We start from the raw sequence: 19,199 nt of genomic DNA, 5'->3' as shown, positions 1-19,199 counted from the left end.
GATGGCACTTCTACATCGAGCTGCAGTTGGAAGATTTGTGCAAAGCCACAGATAAACACGTTTCTGAGTTGCAAACAATTTATATGGAGTATCGGTTTTATAAGGTGCAGCTCTTCTACCTTATAGGCTGGTGCAGCTGTGAGGCTTCAGGTGATACAGGGAGGTGTGGGAGAAGAGGGCAGTGTTGTTCACTGCACGTGTGCTGCAGAAATATGTTGATGAACAGTAGCTGGAAGAGGTGAAAACAGGGTGGAGTAGAAAGTAAACAAAGGATTCCAAAGGCAAGATTTTAAGAAATTAATGAATATCAGCTCCTAAGTTTTTTTGTAAGTATATGGCATGGTTTTTTGTGACGTGTGATGAGTAGTCAGGAGTTTCTGTTTGGATACTAGAGGTGCATTTAGTGTATTCATCTGAAATAGCAGAAGGCTAAAATTTTACTATTTAGCATTTTTCCGAGGAAACAAATGTGAAACATCCAAGCAGGAGGATGTTTCTAAAAAAAAACCCCAGTTGGTTCAATTGTAAGGTCAGTCTGCCTTTGATATTCTTTCAGTTCCCAAGCTGAGGGAACTCTCAGTTCCCTGAGAGTAAGGGTTTCAGAAACTATGGTTAAGACAGGAGCTGTGGCTAAAAGAACTGCACAAGGGAGCAGGGAACTGTTTCACCTCGAAATTGCTCCCCAATTTATTTTTTTTTTTTTGAATTTGAATATTCTTGTGAGATTGGCCATGACATTCTCAGCTCTGAAAAATCAGATTAATCCTAGTTTTTGATGTTCCTCCTGGGAGAAAATTCTCTTTTAAACAGTCGGTATGAATTTAATCCTTTCGCATTCCATTCTCAAGAATGCTGGAGCTACTGTTTGCAAGAAATCCAAGATGCTTTTAAACGGACAAGGCAGTGTTTCATTCTGACTTTAGCTTTGGTGCGTCCAGGTAAAGGAAACGTGTTGGGTGAGACAGGAAGAATCTCCGAAGTAAAAACACCTTTCACGACTCCTTCCCCCCCCTCCCCTTTTCCCCCCTAGCTGAATGCCAAAATGTCTGTTCGTTCTCGTTTAATTGATGGGCGATAAAAAGCCGGAGAGCAGTCGAGGCTGGCACTTCGTTCAGGAAACAATCCCCCTTAAATGCAGTCCCCGCCTCTTGGTGCCTCTCCGAGTGTGTGGTGTGGTGCTGCAGGAGCGAGCGCGGGCTGTGCCCTCTCTTTTCCCCCGCCGAGTGGGTCCCAGCAGGAATTGGCCTCTCCGTATTTTAATTGTGGGGGTATTTTTTTCTTTTTTTTTTTTTATTATTATTTCCGGGTGCTGGCAAGAGTTCTTAAAATCGCTGGCCTCGCTGGTACCGGAGGGGTGCTGGCTTGGTGGCAGCACCAGCCTGTGGGTCACCAAGCCCCCCCCTCCCACCAGCAGGCAAAGACAGGATGGACCACTGGGCACCTCTAGGTCATTGCTGGTGCCAAAGGGGCAGGAGGAGAAATCTGACCTGTTCACAGTGGTACAGTGCTGTTCCAGTGTTTCCCCTCCACATGGATGTTACGCATAAATTTCTTGAATAAATAGGAATACGTTTCTGACGCTGCCAAGAAAACAAAACAGATTAGGGATTGGTCAGGGCTGCAGGAACAACAGGGTGCGATGGTACATTGTGGTTTTGAGACTCCAAATGGTATAGATCCAATTACTTTTGGCCGTTACCAGAGGCTGGAGAAACAGGATGTACACATCAGTCCTGTAAACAGCAGCTTTTCATCTTGAACATACCAGAGTCAACTTCTTTGGTCAGGTATCTGGGTTCTGCTCCCTTCAAGTCCTGTGACACCTGTAAAGTAACAAAGGGAAAAAGATGGGGAAAAAAAGGTGGAGTTCATATTCCAGCCCCTTGAGCTGGCTGTTCACAAGCAGGCCACAACACACAGGCTTAGGCATTTCTTGGACTGCGAATGCAGTGAGCACCATTTTCGAGTTGATGTACTTAATGCTGGTATCTGTGGTATGAATAGATGACTGATTTTTGGAGATTGTGATCTACTCATGCTTCATTAAAATCATAACAATAGTATTAATAGCAAAAAAAACCCACAAACTTGAGATGTTAACCAGTGTCTTTCAGAACTGTCCTGCAAACCTAATGAAGATTCAGAGAGGTCCTTCTAATTCCAGTTTTGGTTTCTGGTATTTCTTATCTGAGATGACTCTTTCCTGAATCATGGTCATTTCTTCTTGTCTGTCCTCCGATCTTGTTAATTTTGTAAATTAACAATTTTGTAAAATGTAGTCCCACTGAAAATTAACACTTGCACTAAAACACACATCCAAGTGCTCTTGTATCCCCAAAAATCTTCTACTGAGGCTCTAGTTAATGAATAATAACTACATTTAATAAACAAGTAGGAGAACCCTTCAAGATTTAATATCGTGTTTTGAAAGAAAGGAATTGAATTACAAAATATAGTCAGATCTAGAATTGCTATAAAATGATGAAGCTCCTTCTGCTGGGAAAGCTTTGCTTTCTCCTAACAAGGTGGTGTAACCGCACATTTTGCTTTCCTTCTCTGCAAAATTAAACACAGATTGATTGTGTATTGGCTGAGTGGGTGTTTATCTGAGTTCGTTTAAATTACTGCTCCGGAATTCACACTATAAATGAACTAGCCAGACTTCTGGGATTAATCCAGTCTATGTGGAGAACACCCTGCAATTTGTCATAACGTGATAACTCGGTAAATATTACATAATCTGTTGAGTAAATACTACATAATCTGCTGAATTTAAATGTGCAGGCTATTAAAAGAATATGGAGTGATCTGAGAGACACGTGAGAGGAGGACCATCACGTGTCATCTTTTTTGTTGTCTCTTTAGTAAGAGGATCACATCACCATTTTTTTTTATCTCTGGATCTGATACATGTTAGATGTATGCATATTTTTTGGTCTTTTTTGTATGACACCTCACAGGATCCTTGTCCATTAAAATGAAAAGAAGCTACAGTACAATATGATAAGATAAATATTTTTTTTCCAGTATTTATCAGCCACAAAAAGGACTCAACTATGGCACATGGTTTTTCTCTATACTGTATTTATTACTATTATATTTAATAGCTGTGACAAGATATTGAGATTTTATTATCTTTATTTTTTGGCCTTTTAAGGATAAAAACTCTAGCTGATACGTAAACTAGGCCAGTTTAAGTAAACTGTTGACAATGACATCTCCTCTCTGTGCTTGAACGAGAGATCCATCCTCCTTCTGGTCGAGATGGTTATGTAAAAGGTAGAAATGGGAAGTGAATTTCCAGACTCTTGTTTTGTTCTGGGCAAGGTCGATGAGGAGTGCTACTGTTTGGGATGCTAATGCTTCCCTGTCCCCATACCCTTATCCTCTAATTCTTGAAAGGTAAAAACAATGGAACATAAAGTTAGAAGTAAGATCCATGTTTTGTACCATGCTTGTGCTAGTTACTGAAATAATTAAAAAAAACCCAACCAGCAGTTTAACTCATCTGGATATTTCTCTAGTGTTGACATTAAAAATAGGTTCATCCCTACTGTGTCTTAGAAAAAAAATCAGTGTTCTTTAGATTTTTAAATTGTGGTATAGTCTAAAATGTATTGGTAATTACTTGTTTGGAAGTCATTTTGGGGAAGGTACTGTATGGAATGGCGGTATTTTTGTCTGTGGAAAAAGAGTCTCTGTTTACCTCCAAGTTTAAATTTAAGTTCTGAATAATGATGTAAACCTTAAGAATAAGTCTTCTGTACAATCTGCCCCGTGTCTAGGAAAATCTGGCTTTTGCATTTATCACGTTTAAACTTGCAAGTTTAAAGGTTAACTTTTCAGTTAAGTCCCTCTTACAGTTGTGTGCCCTAATTCTGTAAAGCATGGACTGTAGGACTAGGTTCATTCCGAACGGTTGTGCCAGGAAGTCATGATTGGATTTTCCAGTCCTTGAGAAATTTCTCCTTAGAAACATAGCTGTTTTCTATGCCCAGCACTAAGCAGGGCACTCTTCAGAAGACCTTCCAGGAACAGTATTCCTGCTGTAATGAACAAAGATGTTTACTTTAGATATGACTAGGATAAAAAATGGGAATGTAAGAAGCTGGAAAGAGATGAATACAGGGCTCACAGGATTTCTAGGTGCATTGCATTTGTGTGTGAAGTGCATGTGCCTGCCCTTGGCTCAGTGAAAGGGCTTCAAAATGCCACTCTCCTTCTGGAAGGATTTGCCCTTCTACCTGGAAAGGTGGTTTGAATATCCATGTGTTCTTGCACCAACACAGTGCCCATGAGAATGGAAGTGAAGCAGGACTACAAGTCTGAAAACCTGGAGCTGTGGCAAGCCAAGTGCTGGTTTTGACCTTCTTAGTGTGTGCCCATCTTTTAAATAAAGGAAAATAAGGCAGTGTGTTCCCTTTTAATCTAATCCTCAGACCCGTCCTAGGCAGCAGATTGTACCATGTCAGCTGCAAGTTGTCGGCTGCCTTCTCCTTAGAGAGTCACAGCAGCACTTGGGTGTATCAAATGTTATTGCTATGAATGTGACACATTGTGTTCCTGAAAATAAGAGTGGAGTCATCCCCACTTGTTCAAAGCACCCTTATCTGTCTCTGCATTTATTCTCTCCTCCATGGTACAGTAACGGCTGCAGAATTTCCAGTGTATGTATCAAGTTACAGATTAGTGTGGGCCCCTGTGGTTCTTGGAACAGCATGGGGCTGTTTTTGTTTACTGATGACATTTATCCTCTCATTTCCTTTTGGAAGCATGACAGCTTCTCACTGTCTGATGGGGAATGTACTTACAGGACCTTCTTTTCATGCCACGTCTGACGATAAACACTCCACTGCAGAGTATCCATGTCTGCTTGCTGTGGAGCCGCTGTCGGTGCTTCCAGCAGCCAGACTGGCAGGAGCTTGGCTGGGCAGGAAAACAAAAGGGTTTCTAAGTGCAATTATCTTCTCTTGCAGGAGGAGACCGAGAGCGGATGACAGCTAATCATGAGACGTACCTCCTTATGGCGAGCACGCAGAATGACATGGAGGATTGGGTGAAATCCATCCGCAGGGTTATATGGGCACCATTTGGAGGAGGTGAGTCAGAGAGGGAACATGCAGGGCTCCCAGATGCACAGAAGACACATAAGGGTTCTTCTGTTGTCTCCCAGTCACAACCAGAGTTCTGAAGTGGAGAATGGTCTAGATCTTTCTGGAAAAGTGGAGTAAATAAACCCTTTTCTTTTCATTTGCAATGCAGGTATTGGGCATGTTTCCATGCAGAGGGCTCAATTAAAAGGCTTTAAACTGTCTGGAAGCACTTCCCTTGATGAGGATAGCACACGATAGTGTGAGGAGAAGTTTTCACAGAAGATTGGTCTTCTGTGAAATCAGCTTTCCTGCAGGGAGAGACAGGGTAATTCCTTTGGTCACCAGCTGAAAGATCATCCATGTGTTTCATAAATGCCTGTTATGAGAAGCTGTCAGCGATTCTCCTGCCAGTGACAGCTAAGACCAGTAATAGTATTATATAAAGCTATGCCTCAGAATATTAGCACTAGAGTATAGGATTTTGATTGGCATGTCCAGTAATTTCAATAGTACTGGATGAAAATGTATTGTTGGAAGTCTACTTGTCTTTTTAAAAAGCTCTCTTATGTTGAATGGGCTGCAAATTATTATAATAATTTCTCTCATTATTATTCTGGTGATAGTGTCTCTGTTACTATAATACAAATGTGATTGGTACACTTGCACAAAATGTCTGTACGTTAATCAGTCTGTTCCTTGGAGCTCTCAAATCTCTTAAGTCTAGGGACAGAAATATTTTCCTACTGTGAAAGAGCACCCGGTATTGCATCAAACAATTGGTCTTGTCCGCAGGTTGCTGGAGAAATCAGGAAGGCAGGATGGTCTGTGCTGTTTCATGACTAAGAAGTGCAGTTAGCACTGAAAACTGTGATTTCTGACTGCAAATGTCTTTTTCTCAACTGCCAGGTAGACCACAGGAGGGAGGAGGGAGAGACTGAAGGAAACTACCATTTTAAAGAAAACTTTTCTTCTAAGCCGCCCATCTTCCTTTGTGCTTTATTCAGGTCACAGTTTTTAGGAGAGGATTTCAGCCTGGCTTACGGACTCAGCCGCGCTGAGGGACTTGGTCAGCTAGGGCCTGCCTGGCATCTCTGAAACATGACTGCCTTTTCTTTGGCTCCTCCTGGGAAAATGTGCCCTGGGAGGGTGGTACAAAGCAGTAGTCTCACTGGGATCTGGCTCCATGTGTTAAATAAGTGGGCATAGTCCTGAGTCTGGGCATGTAGGTCTTATAAGAGGATGCTTAAAAAAACCCCAACCAAACCAAACAAACCTCAAAACCCACAAAGTGAAAGATTTGTCTTAAAAGGAGTGATCTGCTACAGGCATATTGAGTTGGTTTGGGAGAGGGAAGGTGCAAGGAGCACAGTATTCTGTAATTAGGCTAGGTAAGAAATCTGCTTTTTTTAATTAGCACAAAGATTACCCACACCCAGCTTTCTCTTTGCGAAGCAGGCCTCGTGTTGAGCTCCTCAAAATTCTCCTACTCCAGTGAGGTAGCAGCACAAGCTGCTGTGGCAATGATAAATTTGGGGACTTAACAGAACTGGATTTTTCAAAGAGTGTCTTCGTGGTTTTTTGAACTTGGCTTCCAACACCACAATATCTTTCTGTGGCAGATAATAAGGAAAGGCAGCCTTGCCGTTCTGCAAGTGGTGAAGTCTCTACGTGTTAGAGGCAGGGAGCTGAGATTAGGTGAAACTCCGTTTCTAGCCCAAGTCCACGCACAGAGCTACAAATAGAAACCAAATCTCCCAAGTCCTGACCCTGTGCTTTCTTCACCAGCTCCTCATTTCTTTTATAGGGCAAGAGCTATTTCTGATTTACAGCTGGGAATCCTTTCAGCCACTATGAAAATTCTCAGGACACTGTCATTGTTCTAGGCACATTAAATGCCAATTGCTGAAGGAGGCACCTCTCTGGAGACTTTGCATGCTGATTTGCATGAAACAAAGCAGGAGCAATCCTTGCATCACTGTTTCAATTCGTTTGTAGTTAAAACACTTCGAAGTGTGTTCTTCTTGTTTTTGCTATTGGATTTCTTGTGCAAATACACTGACTCGGGGTTGTTTGTAATGGGAAGGAAACAGTTAATTCCCTGGAAAACGTGAGAAGGCTCGGCTGTGATAACTAGGCAAAAGCAGTATCATCGGATTTGTAACCATTAAGAACCCTGTTTTTAGCATGTCCCCCATTTTATTAACTACTTAAGTCGATAGTCTGAGCCATCTTCACAAGTGTAAATAAGCTCTGTTAACTGTTCTGTAATTATGAATGTTGAGACACTTATATTTTTATTATCCTTTGCTACAAGGATGTTTCTACAGCTGCTGCAACAGTCTGACCCTTCTAAAGACAGGCACTTCTGGCTTGTCTTAAGAGCCTGCTTTTATGAGCTGTAGCTGCTGAAGTTAAAAATGGTTTTATATGTTACAAATCCTATAAACAAGATAGAGAAAAATTGCAGTCACATGATGGAGACTATCCAGTAACAAATTTACAAGACAAAATTATTTCAAACAGCTAATTAATCAGAACACTAGTTTTATAACAGCTTCCTAAATTTCGGTACTAGATGGTAAACCACAATAGTCCAGTGTCACACAAGTCAAGTGCCACTTTGAGTAACATGTGAATTTTCTGGTTTTCTTAAGCATTGTAAGCAAGCTCTGTGTGGGTGTGCGAGCACACATGTTACGGATGTGTTTGAATCTTGGTGAGCCACTAATATTTAAAGTTTGTCTGGCAGTGTGAGAGGACTCCTGGTACCAGAGCAAGGAGCTTTGTAAATGATTAACCATATCATTAAATTGTTATTTGTTAACCTGTGCTAGAAAGAGCAGGCAGGAGGGGGGGGCAGGTGGGAATCTGCGAAGGTGATCAGAAACAGCTTGTTTTTTGCACCAAAAGAATAAGGTGTCTGTGAAAAAAATCTGAAAGGGAAAAGAAATGTAAATGAGGCAGGGCATGCAATGCCTGTTTGCACATGAAATTCCCTTCCTGATTAGATTAAAAAGGCAGTTTTTTTACAGAGCCTGCAACTAAGGGGGAGGGAGAAGAAGGAGCATGAGCGTTTTAGCAGGGCTAGTGGTGTAAGGTCTGGCACCTCCTGCAGGAGCCAGGCACAGCCTGCTCGGTTTTCCAGCAGCCGCACATGACAGCCGCCTGAAGTCAACTCAAAGTCACCCAGAGGAGCAGCGAAACCTGCGCTGCGGCGGCTCCCGCGCGTCCTTCCCCCGCACCTGCTGCACGCACACGGCAGCGGCGGCAGCCGGGCTGCCATCGCCTGGCCAGGGGCCGGAGGGAGCGAGCCACCACCGCATCCCCGTCCGGAGGCACGTATTCCTCAGCAGCTCCCCGGGATCCTGCCGGCAAAGATGCGCTGCTGCCGCATCTGACGCGCCTCTCCCGTGAGAGCTCCTGGTAGTTCGAAGGCAATAAAACGAGCGAGAAGCCCACGAGAGCATCACACGAGGAGCTGGGTGTATAAAAGGTCTTCTGAAAGGAATCTCTTATGGACAAAGAGCTTTTCGGGCAAAGGGGCTGTTATTTTTGCTTCTTGGTTGCAGAAATAGAGGGTGCCAGCAAGGAGTGTCGTATCCTGGAGGATTCTTCAGTGGCCTTTTTGGTATTGTTCTTCTCTTTCCCCTTGAACACCGCAAAGTGCTGACCTTATCCTGTGGAATAGAGACTCTGCCGCTCAGCCCCCAGTTCCAGCTGGGAGAAAGAGGTCTTTCTCCCCCTCCGTCTGTGCAGGCACTTCTGTTTGAGTGGAAGATACATCTTTTTGCTGAAACTCTTTTGTTGTGACATTGCATAATAGACAGTTGTCTCACCGCAGGAAATAAAAGAAACGAAAGGAAATAGATGGAAGGAAATTGTTCCCCAAAGCAAAATTGAAGCAGGGAAGAGAACATTAAAATCATTTCGAGCCCTACCCAAGATCTAGAAGACCACAAATCTGCTAGCTCCAGAGGAAAATACACTATTGTAAGAACTCCTCAGCAGTCAGTAATGATGAGCAGTCGTGGTGTTTCGTCTGGATGCAGCTGGTAAAGGAGAGCTTTGGAGGGACGTGGGGGCTTGGCCTGTATGATGCCTGAAGACAGAAATGCTGGAGTCCGCAGCCCAGGTGCCTTAGCAGCAGCTCCTTTCATTCCTAAAACTACTTATAGGAGAATTAAGCGGTGTTTTAGTTTCCGTAAAGGTAGGTCCGTTCTGTCACTGCGTTCTGCTTTGCTAGTGAAGCCGTGGTTTCTTACAAGTCAAGGGGGATGTGTGTGCAGGGGCAGATGAGAGTACCGAAACAAAAGACATTAAACAATGCAGATGCCAACATTCCACGAATGATTTATTTACTTCTTTGTTCATTTGTTTGTAGCTGGCCAGCTGATACTGTCTCCTCTACATAATAGCCTATGAATGCTGGAATGAGGTGGTTTGAGACAAGATTATTGCGGTGCCTCTGAGCAAAATTAAGTGAGAGCTCTGGGGGAATCAGACCTGTGATGCTCTGAGTTGCCTGTTTGTCTTGGCAGAACATCAGGAAAAAGAGTTTCTGCTTGCATTTTATTTGTGTGGTAGGAGGGGGGTAGAAGAGAAGGGACCAAAGCAACATGATAAATGTTCCTCTGTGCAGAAGACCGAGTCCTTGGTTTCAGAGATTTCTGATGGATTGAAGTGTAGCCCTACAGTGCACTGTCCTGTTGCAAGTGATGCACTGTCGCTTCATCGTGCTGCCCTGCAGCCTCCATTTGCCTTTTCACCTGCTGCATGGAGGTGTTTAAAGCCAGTTTTCTTCTGCATTGCACATACTCCTGTTGAAGCAGAGCATGGCAGTACTCAGGGAAGGAGGGCAAAGCGGAGGCTGGATTCTGTAATATGTCAACTGGAAGCACTGGAAGGGAAACACATGTCTAAGAAAGAGATATGACAAGTGGTGGTAAGGTGCCACAGCACTTGAGATGGGTGGGCAGAAACTGTCTCTGTGACAAGGACAAAAACTTTGTGTAGGGGAAGAGGAGGACATTGGTGTTGTCTTAGAAGATATGCTGAACTGAGAAATGCCAGTGAAAGGACTAAGCTGTCATGTTGTTTTGAAGTGTGAGAGATTATTTTATACAGAGCTTGCACAAATTCTGTCATCTTCTCTTGCTCCTTTCTCAGCTGTTCCCTCATGCTGCCATTTGCCCTTTTGCAAGACCGTGCAGCTCTTTGCTCGCCAGCCTCAGTAGTGATGTGGTGACGTCATTGCCTTTGAGGGATGTGTGAGCAGGCAGTCAGGGGCGATGTCTTGAAACATCACAACCAGTGAGGGGCTCACTGCAGAACTGCAGCTGAGACAGCACTGAAAGCTGTTTGCCCCCTGTGCCCCCCTCCCCAAGGCCCTTGATTGCTGGAGTTCCGTCCTGCTGGAGACTGGCCAGGAGGATGTGCATGTGTATTGCATTTCAAGGTGTTGGTGTGAATTAGAGCTGCCTGTGCCCAGTTCATACGCTTAACTATTTGAGAAATGTTTGGAAGTCGAATAAAGGATTAACTGATAATTTTGGTGACAGCTGCCTTTGTGCCTAGCTACAGCCTTAGCTGCTCCAAGAAGAGCTTCAGCTGTTGATTCTTTCTCCGTGTGTTCTGACACGGAAGCTGTCCGTGTCTAAAACTCCAAGTGAAGCGGCAGTGCTGGGGGCAGAGACAGAATGATGGAGGTGATGCTGCTAATTTGCTTTCCTCTCTGTGTCATATGTTTCAGTTGCTTTCTTATATACATTTCTGTCAAGATTGTTGTCTTAAGGCCCCTTGGTCAGACCTGCAGAATGCTGGGGGCATATGTCCTTGTTTCACTATGTCCTTGTCCTGCCGAAGTCAACAGAAAGATGAACATTAACTGGATTTTCATTAAGGTTGCACAGACAAATTAGGATAACTGCCCCTGTCTTATTAATTGGCATACAGAATTACTATAACTTCATTTGCAGATTGTGTACTTAAGTATAAAAAAAGGCAAAACTAGCCTTCTGCAAACCTACTCCATACTTTCATAAAGCAAATTAGTTAGTTCTAAGCTGTGCAACATGATGCAGAAAATAAAATTACCAGGGAAAATAATTGGCTAGTCACTGGAAGGGGAAGGGAATCATGACAGTTTTTGTTCAGACAGAGATATGTCATGATCTTCACCAATGAGACCAGGTGTAGAACCCTTCCTGGAAATCCAGATCAAATTTCCATTGTGATTGGCACCAGAAAATTAAATGTCAGATTTGTTTGGAGGTCACATCGTAGGAGAAGTCAGTGCTCAGAGGGCAGCATCTGAACAGAGACAGAGCCAAGCATCTTTAAACTCCAGTGTGGAGAAGATGCTCTCTGGTTAAGTTCCACCACAGGAACCTCTGGAGAGACCATGCAGGGTAAGTGGAGAAAGCAGTATCTGAGGGTGGCATGCGGTGGTGAAAACGCTCAGTGGAATGGTGAATTTGCATGGGCAGAGTTTTGGAGGAGGAGGTGGCATTGGCTGTGGCTGGAGAAATAGTGCCTGTTGTGATCAACTGTGATAAGTTCCCAGGGAAGTTTTTAAAATTGCCTTCTTTCCTTTCCTGTATCTAGTTCTACTTTTATTTCAGAGTTGTTTTTCCTAAGCAGGTTATTTGAGTGTGCAAATATTTTAAACTCCAGGGCAGAAATTTGTCTTGTCTTCTCTACTGCTGGCATCACACTGACTATGGGGTAGGAGAAGGCTTGAAGGAAGGAAAATTATTCAGGCAGGAACAAAATTCTGCTGCTGCTGGTTTTGGTGAGATTTTTTCCTCCCCTCTACATTACAAAATTTTGTGGAGAAGAAGAAAATACTCCCTACTTTTGATCCACTCAAAACAGCACTTACTGCTGGGGAACATCTGAGCAGAAAGCTGATAGAAAATAATAATTTAAAACTCCATATTAGGTGTTATGTGCCCACGACAGGCACTTCTTTGTGTTATTCCAGGACCTTTGTTCGCAGCCCTGCTATTGAAAGCCATTCATCTGATCTGTTATTTTCACTGTCAGTGAATTACTGATTGAGATTGAGAGCTGCTTAAAATTCTCATCCAGATCCTAAGCTGAGATCAGTTCCTTTGGCCTTAACTGGCCCTTTCTGATCCGTATAGCCCATAAAATCAGAACTTGTCTTGGAAGGACAGGGATCCTTTGCTGCACATTGGGAGAACACACCTACAGGTGTGGGCCTTCTGTGAAAGCATCAGCCCTCAGTGCTTTTTTCTCCCTGAAATCTTCTGGCTCACCAAGTACTTGTGCTGTGGTAGAGCCAGAGCGGCAGGTGGGCTTTTTTGAGATATTCTTTATTTTGGGCTGTTCTTTAGGGAGCAAGGTGGCAGAACAGCCACCTTGATCTTCTCCTTTTTTCTTCCTGAATCAGAAGTCCAGAGACTTGAGATGTGAGCCCTACCTGTGTTCAGTTAGCTAAGGAAATCATTGACTAGTAGCATGCTTAGGTTTTAAAACCATACTCTAAGTGTGAATATGTACCATAAAAAATACCACAGTGCTTTCACAACTTCTGAGTAGACATGTGCAGAATTTGCATATAGCACTGGAAATAGTCTTTCGTAGTGTTCCTGGGTATCTGTTAAGCATGGAAATCCAGTTGCTCATAATGTTTACAAAACTTCTGCCACGGGAATGTTCTAGTTAATGAATAACTGCTCAGCATGCCCTCTGCTAGCATGTGATTTTCCTCTTTGATGTTATGCGTGATCTTCACTTAATTGGATATAGCTTTAAAGACCTACAAGTGCTCTCTGAGAAAGCAGGTCTGCTGATTAAATCTAATGACTGGTCAGAACTGGAATCCTGTACATTTTCCAGCCTTCCACCAGCTATGGGGAAGCAAAGCTGCTGCTATGCTGAATCTCATGGTTTCTTGTTGATTTATTTGTTTCCCCTCTGGCACCCTGTCCCAAGGATAAACCAAACGACTGGTCAGCTCTTGTGCATCTGTGCATTCTGGATTTTGGAGACATTGAGAGTTAGGAAGAGAACTTGGGTTTGGATTACAACATGAGTTATGAGGGCTCTCTTTTATTTCCTTCTCCACAGAGATGTTCTTGTTTAGTTGCTGTAGTGAAAATTTACTTTTAAAAAACAGCATTATCATTATGCATTTTTAAAAAACAGAAATTATCTCTGTGATTTTGTTTAAGTTGTAGTCTCCATAACTTGGACTGTCTTTTCCTAAATGAGGTGCTAGTAGTTACCAGTTACAGCTGATAGTGTTCATCGTTGTCTCTGCCAACCTCTAAGGTAACTGTATGTTTGCAACCACAATTCTTCACAGCATTGCCTTTGCTTCCTAATGGTCAACATCTGAACTTTCATAAAATGCTCATCTGCAATATGTCTGTAGCAGTTAGTTGTGACATAAGAGGGGATAAAAGCATTAGAAAGGGCCAGTGGAAGAAGGTGCATTTTACAGGGCAATGATCGTGGCTTTTATTCTAAAGCAAAACCCAACAGATGCTAAAAAGATGATGAGCAAGGTAAAAGCTCTGGCAACATGATGTGGAAGAAGAGTTCTTGTGTTTCTGCCACTTCTACCCTTGGCAACAGAGTACCTTTGCCATAAGGCATCAGCAAGTCTGTAACTTCAAGTCAATATTTGTGCAGGCTTATCATGACTGATTTCTTTCCTGGCCAAGGGCTGCCTGGTGCAGTGTTCTACATTTGTTAGGTGGAGGAAATACTTCCTTTGGAGGAGTTCAGTCTATACTTTGGCACAAACTCAGACCTTCCTAAGATAAATTCCAGTGCCAAACAAATCGGAGAATGAAGAGAGTAGTAAATGGTGACTTCAAGGTGTCACGTGGTGATTTTTCATGAGACTAAGGTCTTAACTTCAGATTATTGCACAGTTGTCAGAGTTACCACGTTAGCTATGAGCTTCCCAAAGCTGAGTGTGGAGATCCTCGTGCCTGTGAGGTAAATATGGTATTATCAACATTCATACAGATGGGAAGCCAAGTCCCTGAGGCTTTCTCTGCCATGTGAAGATATGGGGCATACACCTACTCCTCCAGCTGGGAAAGTATATCTGTGGCCAGACTTGACGCAACTGTTCTGAGGATTGTGTAGGATCTGAATCAAATTTGTTAAATCTGAGACAACTGCTGTAGTTACTCTGTCTCTCCTTCAGGCATTCCTAACTATGTGTATTTTAAGTGTCTCAGTGAAAATTGCTTCATTTACAACTTCCCTTATTGTAGACAATAATAGAAACAATTCAGTGTCTATACTTAAGGGACCAGAACCAGGAAATTTTAGGCTCTGATTTGGACTTACTTTTTTTCCCTCTCTATCACATCAGGTTTTATTTTCCCTCAGATATAGGTTTTATTAAGGTTTTCTTCCTACAACATGTGTAATTTTCTGCTACAATGCAGAACCAAGTTTGTCATATCGATGTATTTAATCTTTGTCAGCTTCTGTGTATGAATCACTTCTTACTTTCTATTTGTCCTAAAAAATAGTGTTTATTTCTAGTTACAGACATCTTAATACTTTATGGTTGTAACCTGTCTTCAATGCATTTTATGTTGTGGTACATCAGCAATTTATAATACTATATGAAGGTTTTTTGCTTCCACTGCACGAAACAGCCTTATTCTGATTTTATTAAGTATCTATTAGATATACTTTGAAAACCACTTTTAAAACAAACTAAAAAAAAAAGGCAGCGTCCAAAAATATATTAATAGAAAGTGATGTGTTTTGACTGCAGTGTTATTACTAGTATGAGTTCCAAAGCAGTTTGCAAATTTAATCAGTAATATGCACATTACTGATTAAAGAAAGTTAGCATGGTGAGAAGTATAGCCAGGGTTGTTCTAATTGTACTGTCAGTGAGCAGGAGTTGTAACTGTACATACATTGTAATTGTATAATTGGAATATCCTATCGTATTTTGTTTGAAAAGAGGCAAACCCCCTTGTGTTTAAAACCAAGGGATCTCATGGGCCCTTGAAAGGAAGCTCAAGTCTGTATGTTAATAGGATAAGCTGGAGTAGGGTGGCCAAGTCCTACACCTAAGAAGGAATAACCCCAGGAAAGCAGCTCTGAAGAAGGAACCTGGATGCCCTGGCAAATAGTAAGCTGGACACGAGCCAGCAGTGGACCTGGCAGCAAGCAAGATTAGACAGCAGTCTGGGCAGTATCAGCTAACAGAAGGAGGGAAGTGATTAACCTCCTCTGCTTAGCATTTTTTAGACCATATTCCAAATATCGTGAACTTAAAAAAACAAAACAAAACCAAAAAAACCCCCCACCAAAACCAGGAAGTGGAAATAATACTGGAGAGAGCTGAGCAAAGGATCACTAAGGTGCTCAGGACCTAGAAGACATGCCCTTTTAGGAAAGGCAGAGCAAGTGGGGCTTGTTCAGCCAGGAGAAGGTACAAACTGAGGAGCACTGAACAGCAGCCTTCTCATACATTAAGAAGGACTTTGAAATCCCCAAACTCCCATAATCACACAGATTCCTTAACTGACTTTCAGTGGACCTTCCTCCTTAATTCTCCTGCTTTCAGGAGGGTCTAGCAACTGGAAGGACTAAAGGTTCTCTGTGTTGACCAGCTGCAATTCTTAACTCAGACAAATACAAGAAACCTGAATTCAATTAATACTCCTCCCATCCCCCTAGGCAGTTTGTAGGAGGCTAGGAAGGTGTGTAAGAAATAAGAAAACATGCTTTAACTCCTCTACCAGCCTGAAGAGCCCGAACTTTGTGGACACCACATCAGTCAGTATTCTTCTTCCAAGCTTGACTCACTCTGAAATGTGAAAAATTCCTTCTTTAATTGCTACTTGTTGGGCTTTGTACAACATGAAAAAAAATGAGCTAATAAAGAGCGACTGTGTGATGTTCATTCGCTTACCTACTGCTGGTTTTGGCATCCACAAGTGTGGGTACCATGGAAATCGCAAAATATGCTGCTCAGCATCTCAAGAGACTTTCTGGATGTCTTAGCAGGACATCAGTTACTCTCTGCAGTTATTTCCTGTGCTACAGTAAAAGTAATTGCTTTTAAATACAAACCTCAGACCTTCAGTGTGGGCACCTTGACACTTGCCATAACATCCTGGAGCATAGGCAGGGCAGCTGTCCCCCCTACAACTGAGGTGTAAGTTACCTTTCTGTTGGAGGAAAAACGTATGCATTGAAGGTTACCCTGAAGGATGCTCCTTTAGCTCGTGGACACTTAGCCATGCAGTTGTAATTTATGGGAGAATTAAGTTTTTGGGTCAAAATCAAAAGCTGACTAACTCAACTTTGGGCATTCTTTGGAAAAAGCAAACAAAACCAACTCTGTTCTTCTCGTTGAAAATTTTTAAGCCAGCAGGAACTGTGTGCTCAGTAAAGGACACAATTTGACTTACTGCTTTTTGTTTTTTCTTTTAACTTCATAGTGTTCGTCATTGGAAAATGAGGTAGTTATTTGCTCTTTAGATTCTGATCATGACTGCCTTAGAACTATTCATTGTCTTGCTATATATAGAAATTGAATTACCTTGCTTCAGCCCCAGTACTCTTCAGCAAATGGTGGTCTCAGGAGAGAGCTTCCATCACAGATGACATGCCTGAACGTTATCGTGATGCTGTGGTGGCCTGCTCTGCACTTTGAAAGGGACAGGCAAAATAAGCTATGATGAGTACCTCTCTTTCCAGTGCTGGCAGTGATACCCCTGAATCAGAGTTGAAGTTGATTCTGTTGAAAAACCTCCATGCTCTTCATGAGGTTAAGGATGAATGCAGATTTCCTGCAGTTCGTCTTGACACATTTCACCTTTCATATCAGACACTTTTCTTTGCACACAGAATTTATTGTTGCTAAAGCAGACACTGATAATGAAATAGGTAAGACATTATAGGAATGATCTTTGTTTATATTGAAAAATTAACAATTTAGTTGAGTAGGATCAAAATCCAGAGTTATCTTTATAAATCTTTTGCCTCCCAGCGTGTAAAGATAATGTTCGTATCCTATTGAAACTCACACAGAAAGTACTTAATTTTTTAATAGATAAATAGGCATTAACCAAAGAAGATGGAGATATATATCTATATGGAAGATGGAGATATATATCTGTATGTATATATTCATCTCTTTTGAATAAGAAGTTTTGTGATGGAAAATCCTATTTGTGTTCTTTCTACGTTTCACGTGCTTATGGTCTCGCAAACAATTGACAGTGTTTTATTTAAATAGTGTTTCCGGGCATTGTTATAAAATATATCAGCACTGTATTTCTGTGAGAGTATCAAAGGTGAAATTAAGCATTTTATTCTTAAGAAAGCAGGACATTAATTGTCCACACATTTAAATGACATGTAAGTTGCGTGCGTTGGAGTAGAAGGCACAGGCCCCTCAAATGTTTTTATGATTCTGAGCCAAGTCACATCTTTCTTTTTGGTGCAGGTATTTTTGGCCAGAAGCTGGAAGATACTGTCCGGTACGAAAAGCGCTATGGGAACCGCCTGGCTCCTATGCTGGTGGAACAGTGTGTGGATTTTATCCGACAGCGGGGGCTGAGGGAAGAGGGCCTTTTCCGACTGCCTGGGCAGGCTAATCTTGTCAAGGAGCTACAGGATGCATTTGACTGTGGAGAGAAGCCTTCTTTTGACAGGTAAAACCCTCCAGCTGTTCCCCACTCCCTGAAGCCCGGACAGGACGCGATGTGCTGTGCTGGCTGACCCACAGTGCTGTGAAACACGTGGCAGCAACAGATAGAATGACATGGTTTTGTAGGTTTTTCTGCGTGTTTCCTATTAGTGCTCTAAAATGTCTTATTTTTTTTTTTCCCTGACTTTGATGTCTGATTTCAAAGCATTTCTGGAGAATTTCCTTTTGTGAAAAGCTGGTTAGGAGAAGTACTGCTAATGGTTTGGCTTAATCAAAAATATCTGGATTACCTTGATCTTAATATCATTTGAAATGCAGTGGTGATGCTGGCATTTATTCAGTTCCACAAAGGAAGAATTTCTCTTATCACCAATCTCAATATGTTCTGTTATCTATAAAACTGACTGGAAGAGAAGTGTACTTTTATGTATTCCTTTACAATTTTGGACCTTTGGTCTAATAATTAAAGTCATTCTGACCATAATAACAAACCTATGTGGTTTTGAGGGTTCATATCCAATTCATATTCCACTATTTATGCAGTTTTACAAAGTTAATGAGAATTTCCTGGCCAGAGAAAACCTAGTCCTGTTCACACAGCTGTGTATGACTTCAGGCTTTTGTAAGACTAGCTTTTTGGGCTCTCTTCTGTGAGCATTGACAGCAGTAGTCCACACATTCAGAACGTGCAATCAGAGGAACAGAACCAGTGGCTTATGAATGCCACATAAATCCTTTAACTCTGATCGGAATTAATATGATGGTAATGCAATTCCAATTCAATGGTGTTCGTCCTCAGCATGTGCCCAGAGTGACATCTGTAACACACGTCCACAGAGGAATCAGGATACTTCACTCCAGTTGAGGGGCCAGTGTGAATTAGGAGGAAGAGGCAGATTGCATTTATTATGTGGGAGCTTTGTCTGATAGCAATCCAAGTAACAGGAAGGAAAGTATATCTTGATCTTTTAGTGGAAAAACATGCCATGATTTGAACCCGATTGCTGGAAGTCCATTCCCTATTCCTGTGAAGTGGGAAAATTTGTTAAGCATGAAGTTTTGTGTATCACAGATGCACAGAAGGCAGACACCTGTAATGCTCTTTCATCTCCAACAAGTTTCCTCAGTCCTGACCCTCACTTTAAAAGAAAGATCAAGAATTTATAATGCTCTGGAAAAGAGACTTGTCTTCCTGTGAGGTTTATTAGTTTCTCATTCTAAGGTGAATTAGGATAATTGACGAGTAAATGGCTTTAAGGAGGCAGAGGACTGTGGGAAGGGACAGTGTTAGCTCATAAATGTTTGTAGCATGCTTACTTACTGTTCAAATACCATGTAGCTTCTTTAAAATTGGTAAAGAAGCATCTATTGGGCATGTTTCCCTTACTTGGACATTAAGATAAATATTACTGATAATATCTGTCTCCACCAAAGAT

The 19,199-nt window shown here is 42.1% G+C and overlaps 1 protein-coding gene across 6 annotated transcripts in view; it reads left to right on the top strand.

Moving 5' to 3' along the window:
- The window catches only part of ARHGAP24 (Rho GTPase activating protein 24), a 213,911-nt gene that overhangs the window by 171,185 nt on the left and 23,527 nt on the right, over positions 1 to 19,199 (top strand). For 5 of the 6 annotated variants that reach the window (XM_027738522.2, XM_027738517.2, XM_027738518.2 and 2 more), the window contains 2 exons: positions 4,977 to 5,099; positions 17,560 to 17,767. In XM_027738522.2, coding sequence (XP_027594323.1) covers positions 4,977 to 5,099; positions 17,560 to 17,767 — 331 coding nt within the window. Of the gene's footprint in view, positions 1 to 4,976; positions 5,100 to 8,037; positions 9,301 to 17,559; positions 17,768 to 19,199 lie in introns of those variants that run through there. The other variant, XM_027738514.2, reaches the window with a different exon arrangement.

The sequence above is a fragment of the Pipra filicauda genome, unplaced genomic scaffold, assembly GCF_003945595.2.
Source record: "Pipra filicauda isolate LSUMZ 115617 unplaced genomic scaffold, ASM394559v2 scaffold8_size5757611_pilon, whole genome shotgun sequence".
Lineage (NCBI taxonomy): Eukaryota > Metazoa > Chordata > Aves > Passeriformes > Pipridae > Pipra > Pipra filicauda.
Note: the sequence above shows the minus strand (reverse complement) of the source record. Positions and strands in the feature narration are given on the sequence as shown.